Source organism: Microcaecilia unicolor, chromosome 4 (assembly GCF_901765095.1).
Source record: "Microcaecilia unicolor chromosome 4, aMicUni1.1, whole genome shotgun sequence".
Taxonomy (NCBI): domain Eukaryota; kingdom Metazoa; phylum Chordata; class Amphibia; order Gymnophiona; family Siphonopidae; genus Microcaecilia; species Microcaecilia unicolor.
Genome location: NC_044034.1, coordinates 28274311 through 28295290, shown reverse-complemented (window position 1 = coordinate 28295290; position 20980 = coordinate 28274311). Strand labels below are relative to the sequence as shown.

The 20980-nt window shown below is 46.6% G+C and overlaps 1 protein-coding gene across 1 annotated transcript in view; it reads left to right on the top strand.

Annotated features, from left to right (window-relative positions):
- RSF1 (remodeling and spacing factor 1) overlaps positions 1 to 20980 on the top strand; it is a 179575-nt gene that overhangs the window by 97899 nt on the left and 60696 nt on the right. The window contains exons 6-7 of the mRNA XM_030200083.1: positions 247 to 2261; positions 14208 to 14417. Of these exons, the coding sequence (XP_030055943.1) occupies positions 247 to 2261; positions 14208 to 14417 (2225 nt within the window). The remainder of the gene's footprint in view (positions 1 to 246; positions 2262 to 14207; positions 14418 to 20980) is intronic.

Below are 20980 nucleotides of genomic sequence, written 5' to 3'. Positions count from 1 at the left end.
GCTATACAGTGTCATGTTGCATTTTTTTTTTATTGTTGTTTAACTGCTGTTTCTCATGCAATAAACCTCAGAAGCCTTGAAACTTACACAAGAGACTAGTGATCAGGATTTTATAATACACATTTGTAGTTATTAAAAACAAATAGAGCAGTTTTATGCAGTCGAAAGCTGGTGAAATAAAAGTAGATGAACCAGATGATGTTTTGGCCTGTTTATTAATTGTTGGCTTTCCGTGCATTATTTCAGTAGATGGAGAGAAGCACATAAGGGAAGAGAATGAAGATGGGCAAGTAAAGGAAGAGATTGCATCTGGGCAAGTAAAGAAAGAAGATGCAGTTGGGCAAGGAAAGGAAGAGAACAAAATAAAGGAAGAGAATGCAGTTGGGCAAGGAAAGGAAGAGAAGACGGAAGGACAATTAACACCAGATGAAATAAAAACAGAACAATCAAAAGAATTAAACGTAACACCCACCTCCCTGGATGAAGGAAAAAACACATTAAAAAATGAAACTGAAGAAAAGGAGTTTTCAAAAACAATTGTCAAAATAAAGATAGGGAGAACTTCGGAAAATGATGAAAAAAAGATAGCCAAAGAAGAAAATGATTCTTTTAAAGAAAATGTCAAGCCTGTGAAAACTGAAAGTAAAGAAGATAAAGTGGAGATAAAAGGCTTAAGAGAGGTGAAAATCAACACAGATAAAATAACTGTTCAGGAAATAGAAAGGTCTGAAACACGTGTAATTGTCAAGCCTTCTCAAGACATCATTGAGAAAACAGAAGAAACGGAGAAACTTAAAAATGATCATCAGGCCAAAATACCTCTGAAGAAGAGAGAAATTAAATTGACTGAGGATTATGATGGTCCAATTAAAGGATCTTTTGGTAAATCTGTTACACCAACAAAGGATATGTTGAGAGAAGAAGGGAAACAAGAAGACGAGAGTTTAAAGCGTATTCCCACAAATTCTGCTTCTGGAGCTGATGGGAAACACCTCATGAATGGGGAAATAAATAGTGAAAAAATCACTCTAAAAGGCAAAGCAGAGCCTTCAGAAACAATTTCCAGCAGCACAAAGGGAGGTAATGTTGGATTATATAAAAAAGAAAATGGTATAGCTGAGGAGAAAGTAAACTTAGAAACTGACAAAAGCATAGTTGGAGAAAAATTAAGCTCTAGTACTAATACACATTCAGTAGGAGGTAAAATAAGCCTGGATGTTAACAAAAGTGTGGACAATGGAAATACAGAGAAAGATATGTTACTAGAAATAAAAGATATGACGTCTATAAACTCAGAAAAATCAAATAAAGCTCCTTCAAAAGAGGAAACTCATTTTAGAGAGAAAAATAAGTCAGCTGGCAATGCTACTTCTGAGAGAGAACAACTTCCTGTAAGGACGGGCCTTTGTGTGAGTAAAGAATCCAAGATGAACTCACCTTCAGAGATTCAGGATGGAGAGCAGGTACCCCACAAGGAAAGTTTAGAAAAGTCCTCCATGACATTGCTGCCTTGTTATAAGCCACTAGAATCTAGTGCAGTGGATGAGCATGGTTTGAAAAGCAACTGTCAGTCTGGTAACAAATTGGAGGTTATACAGAATAAGTGCAAGTCTGAGAAGAAACCAGATGCTCCAGAAGCAGCAGAGGCTTCTGTTGAATCATTCCCTATTCCTCCAGCTTCTGATAAGTCTGCAGTAGAAAGAGAGGCTACTGATTCAAAGAACAAGAGCTTTAGTGAGAACAATGCATTAGAAAAAATAGACCCTGAGAAAACAGGAGAGAAATCTGAGGTGATTGCAGAAGAAGGTAGTGCGAAGGTTTCGGATGAAGAAGCCACAAAAGAAGCTGCTGTATTGCCTAGAAGCAAAGTGAAATTTAAGTTGATTGAGGAGGAAAATAGTGTCACAGAAAGTAAGGAGATAACTTCTGAAAGGCAGAAAGATGGAATCAAGTTGACCATAAGGATATCTAACAGAAAGAAAATACCTGAGGTTGCTCAGAAATCACAGAACACGAAAACCAAGGAAGAGCCAGATGATGCACAAACTGAGATCACTATCAGTCGTGAAGCGGAGGCTAGCATTGGTCGCACTTTGAGGCGGTCTCCTAGAATTTCAAGACCTACTCCAAAAGTGGCTGAAATCATGGAGCAGAAATCTGAGAAAAGACGAAATGAAGAGGAAGAAAAACTTAATGCGCAAAAGCTGGAGAAGAAGGAGGATGAAACGATACCAGAAAAAGAATCATTTGCTAAAGAAAAGGTAAAATGGTGAACGACTTTGGGGTATAAAGTTCTTGTCCTGCTATAAATATTGACAGAAGGCATAGGATGAGTGACGTACCCATCTTACGTAGATATATGTAAGTGGGAATTAGAAAGTAAATTAAATAGCATAAACAATTAGATTTCTTGTTTATCCCTATAGGTTTGTTGCTAATTCCCTACTTATGCTGTTCTAGACCACCTATAAACTGGTGTAATACCTAGCAGTATCTTTGCATAAAAAGCAGAGCATGCCCTAAGTTAAGACCAGAGAGCAAAGATGAATTGTTATCATGTATCCCAGTTAAATCAATCAGTATGTGAACTGCATTTTTCGCACTCATTCTTGGCTTGCTATATTCAAGTTCCTAAGCAAATGTTATAAGTATGAATCTGTCTGGATGACAACACAGTATCATGCTATCTGGATTCCTCAAAACCAGTAAGTTTGTTAAACTGGTTTTGGAGCAATAGCATAGGAGCCAACTTTTCAAAATTATTGGGGGTGCTAAGCCCAATGGAAATAACCCCTCCCTGTACAAATACAAGGAATTTTCTCAATATTGGGGGTGCTGAAGCACCCACAGAGTTGGCTCCTATGCCCCCAAGTACACCAAGAAAGGCGGGGGGAATGGGGGATGACCAATCAAATTCCAACTCAAGGGTAACCTTTTTATTTGAATGTAAAAAAAACCCAAATATATAATAAAACTAAAATGGTCCTTCTTATTGTCTATCAACTTGTTAAAACTGGGCGCATACATATCTTTTGGATAGATGGTGCTATTTTTTGTCTTGGACTTATAGACTGATGTCCTTGTATTATTGACTACTAGACTATTATGTTTTAATACTTTTTTAATGTTTTTCATTTCTGTATTTCATATTTATATTCACCTATATAAATTTTCCACAGTTGCATAAGTAATGCCACACTGGGAAAAGACCAAGGGTCCATCGAGCCCAGCATCCTGTCCAGGTCAAGGGCATCTGGCAAGCTTCCCAAACGTACAAACATTCTATACATGTTATTCTCCGAGGACAAGCAGGCTGCTTGTTCTCACTGATGGGTGACGTCCACGGCAGCCCCTCCAATCGGAAACTTCACTAGCAAAGTCCTTTGCTAGTCCTCGCGCTCACCGCGCATGCGCGGCCGTCTTCCCGCCCGAAACCGGCTCGAGCCGGCCAGTCTTCTTTTGTCCGCACTCGGTACGGTCGTTTTTTCGCCGTGTCGAGCCCCGGAAACTCGACCTCGCGCGTCCAAAGTTTTTTTGAGCGTGTTTTTTCTTCGGAAAAGCTTTGTTCTAGTGCGGGAAGTGCTCCGGAAACCCTCCCCGGGTTTCGTGTCAATCCTCCCCGTACTTCCAGCTTTTTGCCCCGATAAGTTTTCTTTCGTCGTCGGGGTAGGCCTCTTTCGGCCTCGGTCGAGATTTTTCTCCCTCTAAATTTTGGTGCTTCAATTTTCGCCATTTCGGCTTTTGATTTCGCCGGCGTGATTTTTCCGCCCATGACATCGAAGCCTTCCAGCGGCTTCAAGAAGTGCACCCAGTGCGCCCGGGTTATCTCGCTCACTGATCGACACTCGTCGTGTCTTCAGTGTCTGGGGGCTGAGCACCGCCCTCAGAACTGCAGTCTGTGTTCCCTGCTTCAAAGGCGGACTCAGGTAGCGAGATTAGCCCAGTGGAACGTCTTGTTCTCGGGCTCTTCGTCGGCATCGGCACCGGGATCTTCGAGTGCATCGACGTCGTCAGCGTCCAGACCATCTTCCTCGGCCGCCCTTGCATCGAGTGCATCGAGGTATCGGGCCTCTGCATCGGCGCCGAGACATCGGATAGCTGCATCGACGTCGGTGGTACCGGGACCTCGTCTCCTGATGTCGTCGGACGGTGGTGCATCGAGTGGAGTGCAGGTGAGGGCTGTCCATTCCCCTGCTGGTGGCGGTGAGCCCTCGGGTGGGTCTCCTCCTACCCTGAGGGCTCCTGCGGTACAGCCCCCCCGAGATCGACCCTCTTCGGTCTCGGCCCCGAGGAAGCGACGGATGGATTCTACGTCCTCCTCGTCGGTGCCGGGGAGCTCCGGTGACATGCTTCGGAAGAAATCGAAGAAGCATCGACACCGGTCTCCTCCCCGTGTCGGCACCGAGAGCTCTGGGTCGCCGAGGGATTCGGCACCCAGCAGGCATCGGCACCGAGAGGACCGCTCACCCTCTGTTCAAGAGGTGTCGATGCGCTCCACTCTGGACAGCCCGGAACAGCCTCCTCGCCCGGAACAGGTTCTGACGTCGACGCCTGCATCGACCTCTCAGCCTTTTTCTGCAGCCACTCTGAACGAGAGCCTCCGGGCCATTCTCCCAGAGATTCTGGGAGAGCTGTTGCGCCCTACCCCTCCGGTACCGGCGGTGCTTGCGCCTCCGGTACCGTCGAGCGTGGCGCCGGCTGGCCCATCGCCCAGGTTGAGGTCCCCGACGTCGGTACCGCGTGCGGTGCCGACCGCGGCCACCTCCCAGGAAGGCTCCCCGACTACGTCGGCGGAGGGAGCTTCGCCGATGCGGGCGAGGGAGTCTACCTCTCGACGCCCCCATTGTGGACGTGGTTCCACTGAGTCGAGCAGGGCGAGGTTGCAGACACAGGTTCGGGAACTTGTGTCTGACACCGAGGGTGAGGCCTCGTGGGAGGAAGAGGAAGACCCAGATATTTCTCTGACGAGGAGTCTGAGGGTCTTCCGTCTGATCCCACTCCCTCTCCTGAAAGGCAGCTTTCTCCTCCTGAGAGCCTGTCTTTCGCTTCCTTTGTCCGGGAGATGTCTACGGCCATCCCGGTGGTTGTGGAGGACGAGCCCAGGGCTGAAATGTTTGAGCTCCTGGACTATCCTTCTCCACCTAAGGAAGCGTCCACTGTTCCCTTGCACCATGTCTTAAAAAAGACATTGCTTGCGAACTGGACAAAACCCTTAACTAATCCCCACATTCCCAAGAAGATCGAGTCCCAGTACCGGATCCATGGGGACCCAGAGCTGATGCGCACTCAGTTGCCTCATGACTCTGGAGTTGTGGATTTGGCCCTAAAGAAGGCTAAGAGTTCTAGGGAACATGCTTCGGCGCCCCCGGGCAAGGACGCTAGAACCTTAGACTCCTTTGGGAGGAAGGCCTACCATTCCTCTATGCTCGTGTCCAAGATCCAGTCTTACCAGCTCTACACGAGCATACACATGCGGAACAATGTGCGGCAGTTGGCGGGCTTGGTTGATGCTCTTCCCCCCGAGCAAGCCAAGCCTTTTCAGGAGGTGGTCAGGCAGCTGAAGGCGTGCAGAAAATTCCTGGCCAGAGGAGTTTATGACACTTTTGATGTTGCGTCCAGGGCCGCTGCTCAGGGTGTGGTGATGCGCAGGCTCTCATGGCTGCGTGCCGCCGACCTGGAGAATAGACTCCAGCAGCGGATTGCGGACTCGCCTTGCCGTGCGGACAACATTTTTGGCGAAAAAGTTGAACAGGTGGTAGAGTCTCTCCACCAGCGGGACACCGCATTCGACAAATTCGCCCGCCGGCAGCCTTCAGCTTCTACCTCTACAGGTAGACGATTTTTCGGGGGAAGGAAGACTGTTCCCTACTCTTCTGGCAAGCGTAGGTACAATCCTCCTTCCCGACAGCCTGCGGCCCAGGCTAAGCCCCAGCGCGCTCGCTCTCGTCAGCAGCGTGCGACTCAGCAAGGCCCCGCGGCTCCCCAGCAAAAGCAAGGGGCGAGCTTTTGACTGGCTCCAGCAGAGCATAGCCGACATCCAAGTGTCCGTGCCGGGCGACCTGCCAGTCGGAGGGAGGTTGAAAGCTTTTCACCAAAGGTGGCCTCTCATAACCTCCGATCAGTGGGTTCTGCAAATAGTCCGGCAGGGATACACCCTCAATTTGACTTCAAAACCTCCAAATTGTCCACCGGGAGCTCAGTCTTACAGCTTCCAACACAAGAAGGTACTTGCAGAGGAACTCTCCGCCCTTCTCAGCGCCAATGCGGTCGAGCCCGTGCCATCCGGGCAAGAAGGGCTGGGATTCTATTCCAGGTACTTCCTTGTGGAAAAGAAAACAGGGGGGATGCGTCCCATCCTAGACCTAAGGGCCCTGAACAAATATCTCGAAAAAGAAAAGTTCAGGATGCTTTCCCTGGGCACCCTTCTCCCCATGATTCAGCAAAACGATTGGCTATGCTCTCTGGACTTGAAGGATGCCTACACACACATCCCGATACTGCCAGCTCACAGACAGTATCTGCGATTTCAGGTGGGCACACGCCACTTCCAGTACTGTGTGCTACCCTTTGGGCTCGCCTCTGCGCCCAGGGTGTTCACAAAGTGCCTAGCTGTGGTAGCAGCGGCACTCCGCAGGCTGGGGGTGCACGTGTTCCCATATCTCGACGATTGGCTGGTAAAGAACACATCAGAGGCAGGAGCCCTGCAGTCCATGCAGATGACTATTCGCCTACTGGAGCTACTGGGGTTTGTGATAAATTATCCAAAGTCCCACCTTCTCCCAGCGCAGAGACTCGAATTCATAGGAGCTCTGCTGGATTCTCGGACGGCTTGCGCCTATCTCCCAGAGACGAGAGCCAACAACTTGTTGTCCCTCGTCTCGCGGGTGCGAGCGTCCCAGCAGATCACAGCTCGGCAGATGTTGAGATTGCTGGGCCACATGGCCTCCACAGTTCATGTGACTCCCATGGCCCGCCTTCACATGAGATCTGCTCAATGGACCCTGGCCTCTCAGTGGTATCAGGCCGCCGGAGGTCTAGAGGACGTGATCCACCTGTCCACGAGTTTTCTCAACTCCCTGTGTTGGTGGACGATTTGCTCCAATTTGACTCTGGGACGTCCCTTCCAAATTCCTCAGCCACAAAAGTGCTGACCACGGATGCGTCTCTCCTGGGATGGGGAGCTCATGTCGATGGGCTTCACACCCAAGGAAGCTGGTCCCTCCAGGAACGCGATCTACAGATCAATCTTCTGGAGTTACGAGCGATCTGGAACGCTCTGAAGGCTTTCAGAGATCGGCTGTCCCACCAAATTATCCAAATTCAGACAGACAACCAGGTTGCCATGTACTATGTCAACAAGCAGGGGGGCACCGGATCTCGCCCCCTGTGTCAGGAAGCCGTCAGCATGTGGCTCTGGGCTCGCCGTCAAGGCATGGTGCTCCAAGCCACATATCTGGCAGGCGTAAACAACAGTCTGGCCGACAGGTTGAGCAGGATTATGCAACCTCACGAGTGGTCGCTCAACTCCCGAGTGGTGCGCCAGGTCTTCCAAGCGTGGGGCACCCCCTTGGTAGATCTCTTCGCATCTCGAGTGAACCACAAAGTCCCTCAGTTCTGTTCCAGGCTTCAGGCCCACGGCAGACTGGCATCGGATGCCTTCCTCCTGGATTGGGGGGAGGGTCTGCTGTATGCTTATCCTCCCATACCTCTAGTGGGGAAGACTTTGTTGAAACTCAAGCAAGACCGAGGCACCATGATTCTGATTGCTCCCTTTTGGCCGCGTCAGATCTGGTTCCCTCTTCTTCTGGAGTTGTCCTCCGAAGAACCGTGGAGATTGGAGTGTTTTCCGACCCTCATCACACAGGACGAAGGGGCGCTTCTGCATCCCAACCTCCAGTCGCTGGCTCTTACGGCCTGGATGTTGAGGGCGTAGACTTTGCCTCTTTGGGTCTGTCAGAGGGTGTCTCCCGCATCTTGCTTGCTTCCAGGAAAGACTCCACTAAGAGAAGTTACTTCTTTCATTGGAGGAGGTTTGCCGTCTGGTGTGACAGCAAGGCCCTAGATCCTCGCTCTTGTCCTACACAGACCCTGCTTGATTACCTTCTGCACTTGTCTGAGTCCGGTCTCAAGACCAACTCCGTAAGGGTTCACCTTAGTGCGATTAGTGCATACCATTACCGTGTGGAAGGTAAGCCGATCTCAGGACAGCCTTTAGTTGTTCGCTTCATGAGAGGTTTGCTTTTGTCAAAGCCCCCTGTCAAGCCTCCTACAGTGTCATGGGATCTCAATGTCGTTCTCACCCAGCTGATGAAACCTCCTTTTGAGCCACTGAATTCCTGCCATCCGAAGTACTTGACCTGGAAGGTCATTTTCTTGGTGGCAGTTACTTCGGCTCGTAGAGTCAGTGAGCTTCAGGCCCTGGTAGCCCAGGCCCCTTACACCAAATTTCATCACAACAGAGTAGTCCTCCGCACTCACCCTAAGTTTCTGCCAAAGGTCGTGTCGGAGTTCCATCTGAACCAGTCAATTGTCTTGCCAACATTCTTTCCCCGTCCTCATTCCTGCCCTGCTGAGCGTCAGCTGCACACATTGGACTGCAAGAGAGCATTGGCCTTCTATCTGGAGCGGACACAGCCCCACAGACAGTCCGCCAAATTGTTTGTTTCTTTTGATCCCAATAGGAGGGGAGTGGCTGTAGGAAAACGCACCATATCCAATTGGCTAGCAGATTGCATTTCCTTCACTTACGCCCAGGCGGGGCTGGCTCTTGAGGGTCATGTCACGGCTCATAATGTTAGAGCCATGGCTGCGTCGGTAGCCCACTTGAAGTCAGCCTCCATTGAAGAAATTTGCAAAGCTGCGACGTGGTCATCTGTCCACACATTCACATCTCATTACTGCCTGCAGCAGGATACCCGACGCGACAGTCGGTTCGGGCAGTCAGTTCTTCAGAACCTGTTTGGGCTTTAGGATCCAACTCCACCCCCCGAGGGCCCTGTTTGTTCTGTTCCAGGCTACACTCTCAGTTAGTTGGTAAATTTTTTAGGTCAATCTCAGTTATGTCCTCGCCGTTGCGAGGCCCAATTGACCATGGTTGTTGTTTTGAGTGAGCCTGGGGGCTAGGGATACCCCATCAGTGAGAACAAGCAGCCTGCTTGTCCTCGGAGAAAGCGAATGCTACATACCTGTAGAAGGTATTCTCCGAGGACAGCAGGCTGATTGTTCTCACCAACCCGCCCGCCTCCCCTTTGGAGTTGTGTCTTCCCTTGAAGTGTATTGTCTTGCTACATACTGGACTGGCCGGCTCGAGCCGGTTTCGGGCGGGAAGACGGCCGCGCATGCGCGGTGCGCGCGGGCGCGCGAGGACTAGCAAAGGACTTTGCTAGTGAAGTTTCCGATTGGAGGGGCTGCCGTGGACGTCACCCATCAGTGAGAACAATCAGCCTGCTGTCCTCGGAGAATACCTTCTACAGGTATGTAGCATTCGCTTTCCCGGAATTGTGGATTTTTCCAAAGTCCATTTAGTAGCGGTTTATGAACTTGTCCTTTAGGAAACCGTCTAACCCCCTTTTAAACTCTCTGCCAAGCTAACCGCCTTCACCACGTTCTCCGGCAACGAATTCCAGAGTTTACGCGTTGGGTGAAGAAAAATTTTCTCCGATTTGTTTTAAATTTACTAAACTATAGTTTCATCGCATGCCCCCTAGTCCTAGTATTGTATTTTATATCCATATTATTTTTGTTCTATATTTATGTTAATTTGTAGACATTTTCATTATGTATAATTTTATCTGTATATGTAACAAACTTTGTACATTTGTTTTCAAAAGTCTATATGGCTTAATCCCTGATTATCTACAACCTTTGATTGATCTCCCCCCCTTGCAACACTCTTCCTGGTTCAAGAGATTTATCTAACCTTCCGCTATCTACATGTCGGGATTCCCTTACCTCTGTACCAAATGGTGGAATTCCCTCCTAACATTCATCAGATGGGAACCTAATTATTTGGTATTCCGGAAATAAAGCCTCACTGTGTAAGCAATTTCTCACAGATGATCATAATTAATTTAACCCCCTAATGTATTTATTTATTTAGATTTTGCTCACACCTTTTTCAGTAGTAGATCAAGGTGTGAGTTAAGTTTGTTCCTGGGCAATGGAGGGTTAAGTGACTTGCCCAAGATCACAAGGAGCAGCAGTACAATTATTCAGTTTCTCAGTTCGGTTCTAATTGTTATTATACATGGATGACTATAAATTGTTACCTTTTTGCATCTAACATTCATTTCCATATTACATATTGTAATACTCAATCCTCATTTACTTTATTACTACTTAATGTATACTATCCTGCATCACTTTTTGTACTATTAATTACAATAAATTGTTAGCCACATTGAACCTGATCTATTGGGATAATGTGGGATATAAGTGGAATAAATATTTATTTATTTGCAGAATTACTTGTGACTCCTGAGGCAGGCGCCTTCTGTGCCGAAATGCAGAACATAAATGAGTTTTAACAAGTTGATTGTCAATAAGAAGGACCATTTTTGTTTTATTTTGTATTTGTTTTTTTTACATTCAAATAAGTACCCTTGAGTTGTAATTTGATTGGTCTTCCTCCATTTTTTTTTCTTTTTTTTCCCCCCTGGTTAACATTATCTTGGCAATTCTATAAAATGCTGCAAAAGTTAGGCACCAAAATGCTGAGTGCTAAGTGCAAATTCTGTATCGGGATCTGGGTGCCCAGATTCGATTATAGAATACTAGTGTAAGTCACCTTTAATGCACCAAAATATAGGCATGTCCACGTATACTATATCTGGCGTAAGTGTGTGTACCCTAAATGCTGCAGTTTGGTAAAGTACTCTGCTACCAGGAGACCCGGCTGGTGGATACGAGAGTACTATTAAAGAAGGACTGCTCTTTTAAACTATTATTTGATAATAGCCGGGTCTCCTGGTAGCAGAGTAGTTATTTGATAAGTACCTTGGCATAACGCTAGGATTATTTTTGATATAGCAGTTTGGTAAAGGACACTATTATATATCATGTGCATATAATTGTGGGGATGCTCATCCCCTGCCCATATGAACACCCCTTCCTTTGCGCACTATACAAGCCACATGCTAAGACTATAAAATCCTGCTTAGCACCTAACTAGCATTTATGTGCGAATCTGTCACATTCACTCTCATAAATGCTAGTATTCTACAGTGATGTGAATATGTTTTCCCCCCTTCTTGATTTCCCCTATTATTGCATATATGTTACACTGAATGGTTTTTGATCTTTAAACAAAACGTAATATTAGGGAACCAGAGAAAACACATCACACAGTTTTTAAATTGTTACTTCATGTATTTAAGGAACAATCAAGCGATGGAGAATAGAAGACTCAGGATCCACCAAGATACCAGGATAATAAATTGTATTGATAGTCCTAAGCTTACACAGTGGCCCAACTTGGCTGTGTTTTGGCATAAATTGGCTGCATCAGAGGACCATAAACTGCGCAACACAGGAGTGGACTGACTGCTCAGGCAAACAGGCAGTGCCCAAGGACCCAGAGTATTGGGGGCCCTGTGACTCCCCCCACATGATCCAGCATCTTATCTGTCTCTTCTGTACCCAGTTTTTCTCCCTGTTTTTTCTACTCTCCCTCCCCCCCACCCCCCACATACACACAGTCTACTTTAAACTGTCTGAGGTCCCAAGCAGTGGCAGCAATTTACAGATGCTGTCTGTGACCTACCCGGAGCCTCGAAAGATGATATAAAACTGCACATACTAGTTTAGTATCAAATGTTTGGAATGCTTTGTGATGGTATAAATTAATGTAGAGGAAAAGATGGAGGAAGGAACTAAGGAAAAAGAAGAAAGGATAAGTGGACAGAGGAAGGGGGTGGAAGTGAAAATAAAAAAAAAGGAAAAAATGGAAAAAAAAGAGATCAAATAGGGGTCAAAGGGAAAAATGGGGACCCCTGACCCAGGCAATTTATGATGAAACAGGCCATGTTAGGGCCACTGTGTAAGCTTGGGACTATCAATAGAATTTATTATCCTAGTATTTTGGTGGATTCCTGAGTCTTCTATCGACCATCCCTTGGTTGTCATCGATCTTCTTTTGTTTGTTCTTCTGTGGGCGTGGGTAATGCTTTGATATGGAACAAGCAAAAGAGAAACTCCAACCTTACAAATGTGTGTACAGCCAACAGGAGTGAGGAAGTAAAAAAGAGGAAACCAAAGCTCATCCAGTGAATCAGGTCTTTATTGCCTCAAAAGTGATGTAAGCCAAATGTCGAAAGGCTTGACACGGCCGTGTTTCGGCAGATGTGCCTTTATCAGGAGCCTTATCTTATTGATCACATAAACAAAAATATAAAATGTAAACTGGTACAAATATAGTACACATCAAAGTGAGATGGATGGAGCAATTATACTCTGGTATCAGGCTCACAGCATCTCTCTTTCTGTGATATAACCAAAGCGGTTTGCATATTATATGCAGGTACCTTCTCTGTCCCATGGGCTTAATCTTTTTTTGTACCTGGGGCAATGGAGGGCTAAGTGACATGCCCAGGGTCACAAGGACTGTGATGGGACTCAAACCCAGTTCTCCGGGTTCTCAGGCCACTGCACTAACCATTAGGCTTATTGGGTAATGCAGCAAGATAATGATCAAAAACACAAAAGCAAGTCTGCATCTGAATGGCTGAGAAGAAATAAAATTCAGTGTTTGCACTGGCGTAGTCAAAATCCTGACTTGGACATACTGTAGCTGGACCCGAAATAAGTAGTTCATGCATGAAAACCTACAAATCTGTCTGAATTAAAGTAGTTCTTCAAAGAAGAATCTCTATATATAAAAGGCACCACCAACGTTTTAAATGAAGCCTCCAGCCGGAAGTGTGAAGGGGGAGAGATATCCGGTTTCCCCGCCCTCGCTCTCTCTGTAACATAAACAGTGAAGGAAAACACAGCAAAGCACGAAATCAAATCGCTCTCTCTGTAACAGTGAAGGACTCAGAGGGGGGAGGGGAGAGAGGGCAGAAGCCCTCACTATCTGTGTAACACAAACACAGCAGGAAACTTAACACTGAAGGACTCGACTCCGAGGGGGGAGGGGACAGAGAGGACAGACAGCACAGGGGAAGGGAGAGAGGGCAGGGACACACACTCTCCCACATGCACACAGAAGAAAACCTTGCTAGCCCCCGTTTCATTTGCATCAGAAACTGGGCTTTTTTACTAGTAGTTTAAGATTTCTCAACAACAGTGTGAAAGACTAATAACAAATTATTGGAAATGTTTGGTTGCAGTTATCGCTTCTAAAGGTGCAGCCAGTTTATTAAGTTTAGGGGGCAGTTACTTTTTCTGATGGATGATATTGGTGTTAGAAAGCTTTTTATTTACAAGTGATGTGATAATTTAAAAACTACGCAGGTTTCCTTTGTCTAATTTTACATTTTGTTTAAATACTAGAATCCATTCACTGTGCCATATGCTATATAATAGGGGAATCGGGGAGGTGGGGGGAGAAAAACTTTTTTTATATCACTATATAATCTGAGCACACACTTGGTGAGTACATTTAGGTACTCATGTTATAGAATGTGGGGCTATATGTAGGAGGTAGAAAGCCCTGTATGTGTGAATTTGCTAAATTATGGATTTGTTGCATGTGTAGTGATTTTGATCATATAAATATTCTTTTTCCTCGTTCATGTTTCTTGATATGTGATTATGCTATACTTCAGTTTGTTTTCTGGATACTTGTTACATTCTTTACTTTTATCCTGTATGTGAAGAATTCTATCAGGAACTCAAAACACAAGAATCAGTGATAGCTGCAAGATTAAAGCTGTCAAATATATAGTACAGCACTTCAGCTTCTGATGAGATATATGCCAAGTAACTTGCAGGAAAGCTAAAAATTCAGAGCAGCAACAAAATAGCAGCTTTTTTGGCATTTTTATTGAGCCCATATTTTCCATTGATGCTGTCGATAAGTAAAGATATACACAAAGCTATACACAATTGGAAAGGATTCTCAGTTTTATTGAGTTTTGTTTGGCATATATGCCTGCCTTTGTTTAATCCGATGAAGTTAATTATGATTTTCTAGAGTGCTATTTTGTTATTGCAAGGTGTTTGCCTTTGGTAGTGGAAGAACCTTTGTTTTTCCATCTGCTAATTAGCAGACAAAATCCAAACGCCGAAGCAGAGCTCGGTGGACAAGCTCCCGATCACGACGTAGGCGGCGATCTTCTAGTGAAGATGAACGTGAGAATTCTGATAGTGAAGAGAGCTCAGAGGAAGATTCGAGAGAGGAAGAAGAAAAAGAGGAAGCTCCGGCAGAAGATGATGAACCTTGCAAGAAATGTGGTCTTCCCAACCATCCCGAGCTGGTATGTTTTGGATCTATAAAATAAATATTTAGCATTAACATAGCTGTATATTGTTTGTGGGTTCTGTGTCCCATGCTCCTGATATTTTTACATAGAAACAGAGAACACGATGGGCACATAGACGATATGTCCTGTCCAGTCTGCCCATACACAACCAGCTTTTCACATTTACAGTACTATCCTCTCCCTCAGATCTGTGCTTTGTCCCATGTCACCTTGAATTTAGATACTGTCCATGTCTCTACCAGCTCCACTGACAGACTGCAGCTCTATGCATCCATCACCCTTTCTGTAAAGAAAAAGGGATATTTAAATACCTTCAGGATATAAATGCACAGGGGGCAGGCTTCTTTCAACAGAAAGAAGCCGAATGCAGCCTAGACTTTGTGTTCATTGCGACAAGGAAATAACTTGTGTAACTGCTTGTGGCTGAGCTACGATTTTAAAAAGGCGAGTAATTATATCTAAAATTCAAATCTAAACTCAAACCCAAATCCTTATTCAAATCTGAAGGGCAGAGAGATGTGTATATTATACCTTTCCACAGTGCGTTTTTTTCTAGTGGAAAAGGTGCTGGTACTGAAATGCCAGGCCACCCTTCAGGAATGGGGTGGTCACTGAGCAGCCCACCCCACAATAGCCAGGCCCCCTGCAACCAGTCACAGAATCTATGACAAAGCAGAATTGGTGTGTAGAGCCTGAGCTCTTTCATTAAAACTTGAGGACCATGGGTCAATTTTAGCAGACAACGGAAAAGGTGCCGGTACTCAGCCCCGCCCCGCCTTTCCAGTAGATCTTTTGTATGTTTTATGAAGTTGATTGTTTTATTAGGTGTTGTCTTGATTGCATTTGAATGAAAATAAATGGGTAGAGTGGTAGAAGCTCTTAGAAATGCTGAATATGATAGGAAGGAGAGGGTAACCTTATCTCTGCTGCAGTATTAATTGCTGACCAGATGTTCCATTAAAAAGCATTGCTTTCTGTTCTGAATTAGAGTTGGATCAAATACAGTAGAAATGAAGAAAATGAGTGTTTAAGGATCATTTTTCGTTAGGTGCACATTAGTACCAATGTCATGCAATTGCTGCTTAACACTTGAGATCAAGGTTGCTTTTCTTAGCGCCAGCTCCACTGTTCTGAACCAATGGGTGATATCCCTTCCTACCAGCAAGTGAAGGTAGAGAAAACTGAATTCTGCTAGTGACATCACCAGCATAAGCTAAGGTGCTCCCTGGAACAGTCCAGTATTTTTCTCGACCTTCAGCAGGTGGTAGGTTGTGCAGACAGTGTTTCTGTCCCTGGCCTAGCTCCCTGCATTGCTGATGTGGCCGCACAGCATGATTAAGCCTAATGGCTATTCCCAAGTTACAGTCTCAAGACTGTACCTGGTTGAGCTGGGGCTTGGCTCTGAAGCCCCACCAGTCACACTTCCTTAGTGTACGGTCCTGCGGGGCCTTGCAAGGGATACAGTTCCCCCAACCCTCCCCCCCCCCCCCCCCCCCCCCCCCCCCCCCCCCCCCCCCCCCACACACACACACACAGGCTCTCCCTGCAGCTCCCAGGCTTTACAAAAGTGCTTGCTTCAGCAGCACATATACAAAAAAAAATTCAATTGGCCTGGCTAGCTTTATGCCCTTGGTCCTTGAGCTGGAGACAGCAAAGATGCTGAAGCTCTGAGCCGAGGTAGGCTGGGGCAGTCAGACAGGCCTACGTGCATTTTCCATGTGGTAGAGCATAACATAACAATTGTTCCTTATATACTGCAAATACCTCAAGAGTGGTTCATTGTGGTTTACACAGCAAGAGGCGGAACAATCTTCCAGAACCACAATTAGTAATATAGAATAAACGTAAAAAAATAATAAATATTAGTTTGATTAAAACTTCCACATTAATTTCAGTTAACTAGCAATCACAAATTTCTGAAATAAAAACGTTTTCAAGGCTTTCCTAAATAACCTGTAGTCCTTGAGAAGACGAATATGAGCCGGTGTTCCAGTTTTTTGCAGCCTGATAGGCAAAAGATGAAGTAAAAAGTCTTTTAGATTTTATTTCTTTTGGACTAGGATAGGAGAGAAATGATGACGTACAAAGAGTAAAATTTCTTTGAAACTACAGTTGTAATTAATGAATACATATAGGAAGGGGCATAAAAGAATACAGTAAGACTTGAATAATATTCTAGCCTTGACCAGTAACCAGTGGAGTTCTACCAAATATAGAGTGATTCTATCAAATTTAGTCAGTGAAAAAGTTAAACGAATTGTAGTGTTTCAAATCATCTGAAGCTTTTTCAATAGGAGTTTTGGATAGTCCATATAAATAATATTACAATAGATTTGGAAAGTAGAAGTGATTGAACTAATAGACACACTGTGTGGCCTTCAAAGCCAGCAGCTGAGCAGGGATAATGGTTTATTTTTATAGTGTGTAAATGTGGACTCATTCAATCTGACTGTCTTTTCTCTCAGCATTTTACACATGCTATTCCCTTCCCTTTTCAACTCAGATAGATACATTTCTCTCTCACAGTGTGCATGCCAAGGCACATTGGTAGTTAGAATCCTCGCTTCTCTCTCAATTGTCTCAGACTGGGCAGACAAATCCCTGGTCAGGTGACAAGCTTTTTCATTCCTTTCCATCCTGGGTGACCACTGTACCTGTCTAAGGGACCTCGGCCCTTAGGGAGTTCCATGAAAAATATGTGGAGAAGCAGCTCTGCCTGGCCTTTTCAGTGGAGGTTCCAGCGTTCAGGTTGCTATTTGTAGTGGTTACTTAGTTCCATGCTGCGTTGGTTCCAGTGGTTGCTGGAGTCCCCAGAGACTTCTCACCCGGAGTCCGGGTTGGCCCTTTTGGGCGGATGTCCTGTACAATCTGGTTCATCTGGCTTCCCATTCAGTGGTGGCTTTGAGGGTTGTTGTTGATTGTGGCTACGCCACTGGCTATGGATTCAGCCTTTAGGGGGCACTTGCTGTTTGGTGATGACTTGGAGAAGTTGGTGAAGAATATGGAGGAGGTGTGGCCTGGTGGGACAATCTGGTAAACCTTTCGAGAGATATTCCTCTGGATCCTCCTCAGTGGGTGCTGGTCACCACATATGCGGGTCTCCTCAGTTAGGGAGCTCATTGTCTTGGACTTGTGCACAAGGCACCTGGTCAAGCCAGGAGGCGTCCTGGTCCATCAACTACTTAGAGATCCAGGCACTCCCAACTGGCTCTGCAGAAGTTTCAGCAGCTCTTGGCTGACATCACTCTGACCGCTTTCCCTTCCAACACCATGACGGTGGTGTACATCATTCGAGCAGGGCAGAACCAGGAGTCTGGCAGGGGCCCTGGAGATGGCGAGTCTTGTCGGTAGGCGGAGATGCATCCGCAGGCTCTGTCAGCGGTTCATATTGCATGCAATGACAATGTGCGGGTGGACTTTCTCAGTTGCTCTCTCCTGGATCCAGGAGAATAGGATTGTTGGGGTTTTATGCCTTCCAGTGCATTCGACTTGATGGCACCCAAAGTCAATGTGAAAGTGGAGAGCCTTTTCAGCTGCCAGAGGGACCCAGCCTCTCAGGGGATAGATGTTCTGGTACAGCCTCGATCGGTAGTGGAGACTCTGTATGTCTTCCCTCCGTGGCCTCTTATTGGCCACTTGTTGCTCAGGATTGCACGTCATCCTCATCTGGTCTTGCTGGTGGTGTCAGATTGACCTTGCGGATCTCCAGCGTCTGTGGGTTGAGGACACACTTCCACTTCTCAAGGGTTGAGGTATGTTCCAGCAAGGACTGGTAGAAATGGAGGATCCAGATCCATAGGCGCTGACTCTGTGGGTGCTTGAGCACACCCAATATTTTTAACCCACCGTCGGAAGTTCTGGTTCCGGTTCCAACCCCAGCCCTCAACAGTCCTCCATCCTCACCTTCCTGCCACCCAGAATTTAAAACTCATTTTACCTCGGGTCCCGGCAGCAGTGAAAGGCAAGCAGGCTCGCCTTCAGGCTTCTCTTCTCTCTCAACTCTGGTCCTGCCTTTGCAGAAACAGGAAATGAGTGCGAGACCAGAGCTGAGAGAGAAGAGAAGGCTAAAGGTAAGCCTGTTTGCCTTTCACTGCTGCCCGGGACCCGAAATAAAATGAGTTTTAAATTCTGGGCGGCAGGAAGGCGAGGATGGAGGGCTGTTGTGGGAGAAGTGGTCGGGCTGGGGTTGGAACTGGAACTCGGGGTGGGGGAGGGCTGAAAAGGGGCATGTGGTGACGTTTGGGGCAAGTTACTGGACATGGAAGGGAGAGGAGAAATCGCTGGACATGGAGGGGAGGGGAAGGCAGGGGAGAGAGGAGAAATCGCTGGACATGGAAGAGAGGGCAGGGAGAGATGAGACTTGTTAGACATGGATGGAGGGAGGGGAGGGCAGGGGTGAGAGGAAAAATCGCTGTAAATGGATGAGAGGGGAGAGAGGAGAAATCACTGGACATGGAAGGGAGTGCAGGGGAGAGAGGAGAATTGCTGGATATGGATGGAGGAGAGGACAGGGGAGAGAGGAGACTTTCTGCACGTGGATGGATGGAGGGGAGGGCACAGAAGAGAGGAGAATTTGCTGGACATGGAGGGGAGAGAGGAGAATTGCTGGATATGAATGGAGGAGAGGGCAGGGGAGAGAGGAGGATTGCTGGATATGAATGGAGGAGAGGGCAGGGGAGAGAGGAGAATTGCTGGATATGAATGGAGGGGAAGGCAGGGGAGAGGAGAATTGCTGGATATGGATGGAGGAGAGGGCAGGGAGAGGAGAGTTGCTGGACATGGATGGATGGAGGGGAGGGCAGGGGAGAGAGGAGAGTTGCTGTACATGGAAGGAGGGGAGGGCAGGAGAAATGCTGGACATGTATGGAGGAAGGAGATGCACATGGATGGAGGGCAGGGGAGAAAGGAGAAATACTGGACATGGAGTGGAGGAAAGACAGAGGAAGTAGATGCACATGGAGGGGAGAGGAGAAATGGACATGGATGGAGGGGAAGGGAAGACAGAGGAGGAGATGCACATGGGTGGAGGGGAGAGAGGAGAAATGCTGGACATGGATGGAGGGGGTAGAGGAAAAATGCTGGACGGATGGAGGATAGGGAAGAGAGAGGAAGGAGATGCATAGTGACTGAGATGAGGGAAAGGGAAAAGAGGAGAAAAACTACACATGGATGGAGAAAATAGACGCTCGATGGAGAGGGGGCAGACACTGGATGGAAAGGAGAGAGAGAGGGGGTAGATGCTGGGTGGAAAGGGGGGAGAGTTAAGATCAAGGAAAGAAGAAGCAAGAGACTGAGACCAACACAATTAGAAACAGTAAACGGCCAGACAACAAAGGTAGGAAAAAATTAATTTTATTTTTAGTATAAAGTAGTGTGGTAGCTGTGTTAGTAAATACAGAAAATGGAAATAAGGTAATATTTTGTTGGACTAATTTTAATACATTTTTGACTAATGTTTAGAGACCAAACCCTCCTTTCCCATGTCAAAACAGAATACCGTAACAGCAGTATACTGTCCTGACCTGAGGAAAGAGGTTTTTGCCTCTGAAAGCTAATTGAAAAATGTATTTAGTCCAATAAAATATCATATTTTCCATTTTTTGTTTTATTTGTATTTATTAACCTATAGTATAGTGATTCAAATATGTCAGTTTTTGAAATTTGCATCTCATATTTGCACAGTACAGGGAGACTGAGGGGCAGGACTGTTCAGGGAAGAAGTCCTGGTGCAGGTTGCAGGCAGCCTTTGGTGCTGCTACTGCCTAGGTGAAAACTGCAGCAGACAGAATGTTAACGTATGGGAGGGGGGGGGGGGGGAATGCACCACCTGTAAAAAAAAAAATAAAATTCAGCACCCCCAATCATTTTGAAAAGTTAGCTCCTATGTCCAGATCCCTTTTGGCTTACAGTATGGCCATTGAGAGGTGACTATTAGAGAAGCACAGGTTTTCCCCCGCAGTGATTTCTGCCCTGCTTTGCTCCAGGAAGTCCTCTTTGTCCCTACCTGACATGTGTTTGCATCCTGGTGCAAGGAACAGTCCTTATCTCCCTGGAGGACTCAGGTTTCTGATGATCTGGGTTTTCTGCAGCAGGGCCTGGAGCAGAGGCTGGCCTTGAGCTTCCTGAAGGTCCAGGTGGTTGCGTTGTCCAGCGTTTGGGGGGGGGGGGGGGGGAGGTGAAGGGCATCTCTCTGGCTTTGCATAGAGAGGTAGCTCGGATTCTGAAAGGGGTGGTGCATCTGCACCCCCCCCCCTTCCTCCTTCCTTCTTGAGACCTTAATCTGGGCCCTGTCCAAGGCTCCATTTGGGTCCCTACGCTGGGCTTCTATCAAGAATCTTACCCTCAAAATGGTATTTGTAGTGCCCATCACCTCTGCTAGGAGGGTTTCAGAATTGTAGGCCCTGTCGTGTCGGGATCCATATCTCTCCTTCTCAGAGGATTCTGCATCTTGCGCACAGTGCCATTCTTTCTTCTGAAGGTGGTATCTCTGTTCCATGTGAATCGGGCGGTTTGTTTGCCTTCGTATATGGTGCAGGAATCAATGCTGGAGGATTGGA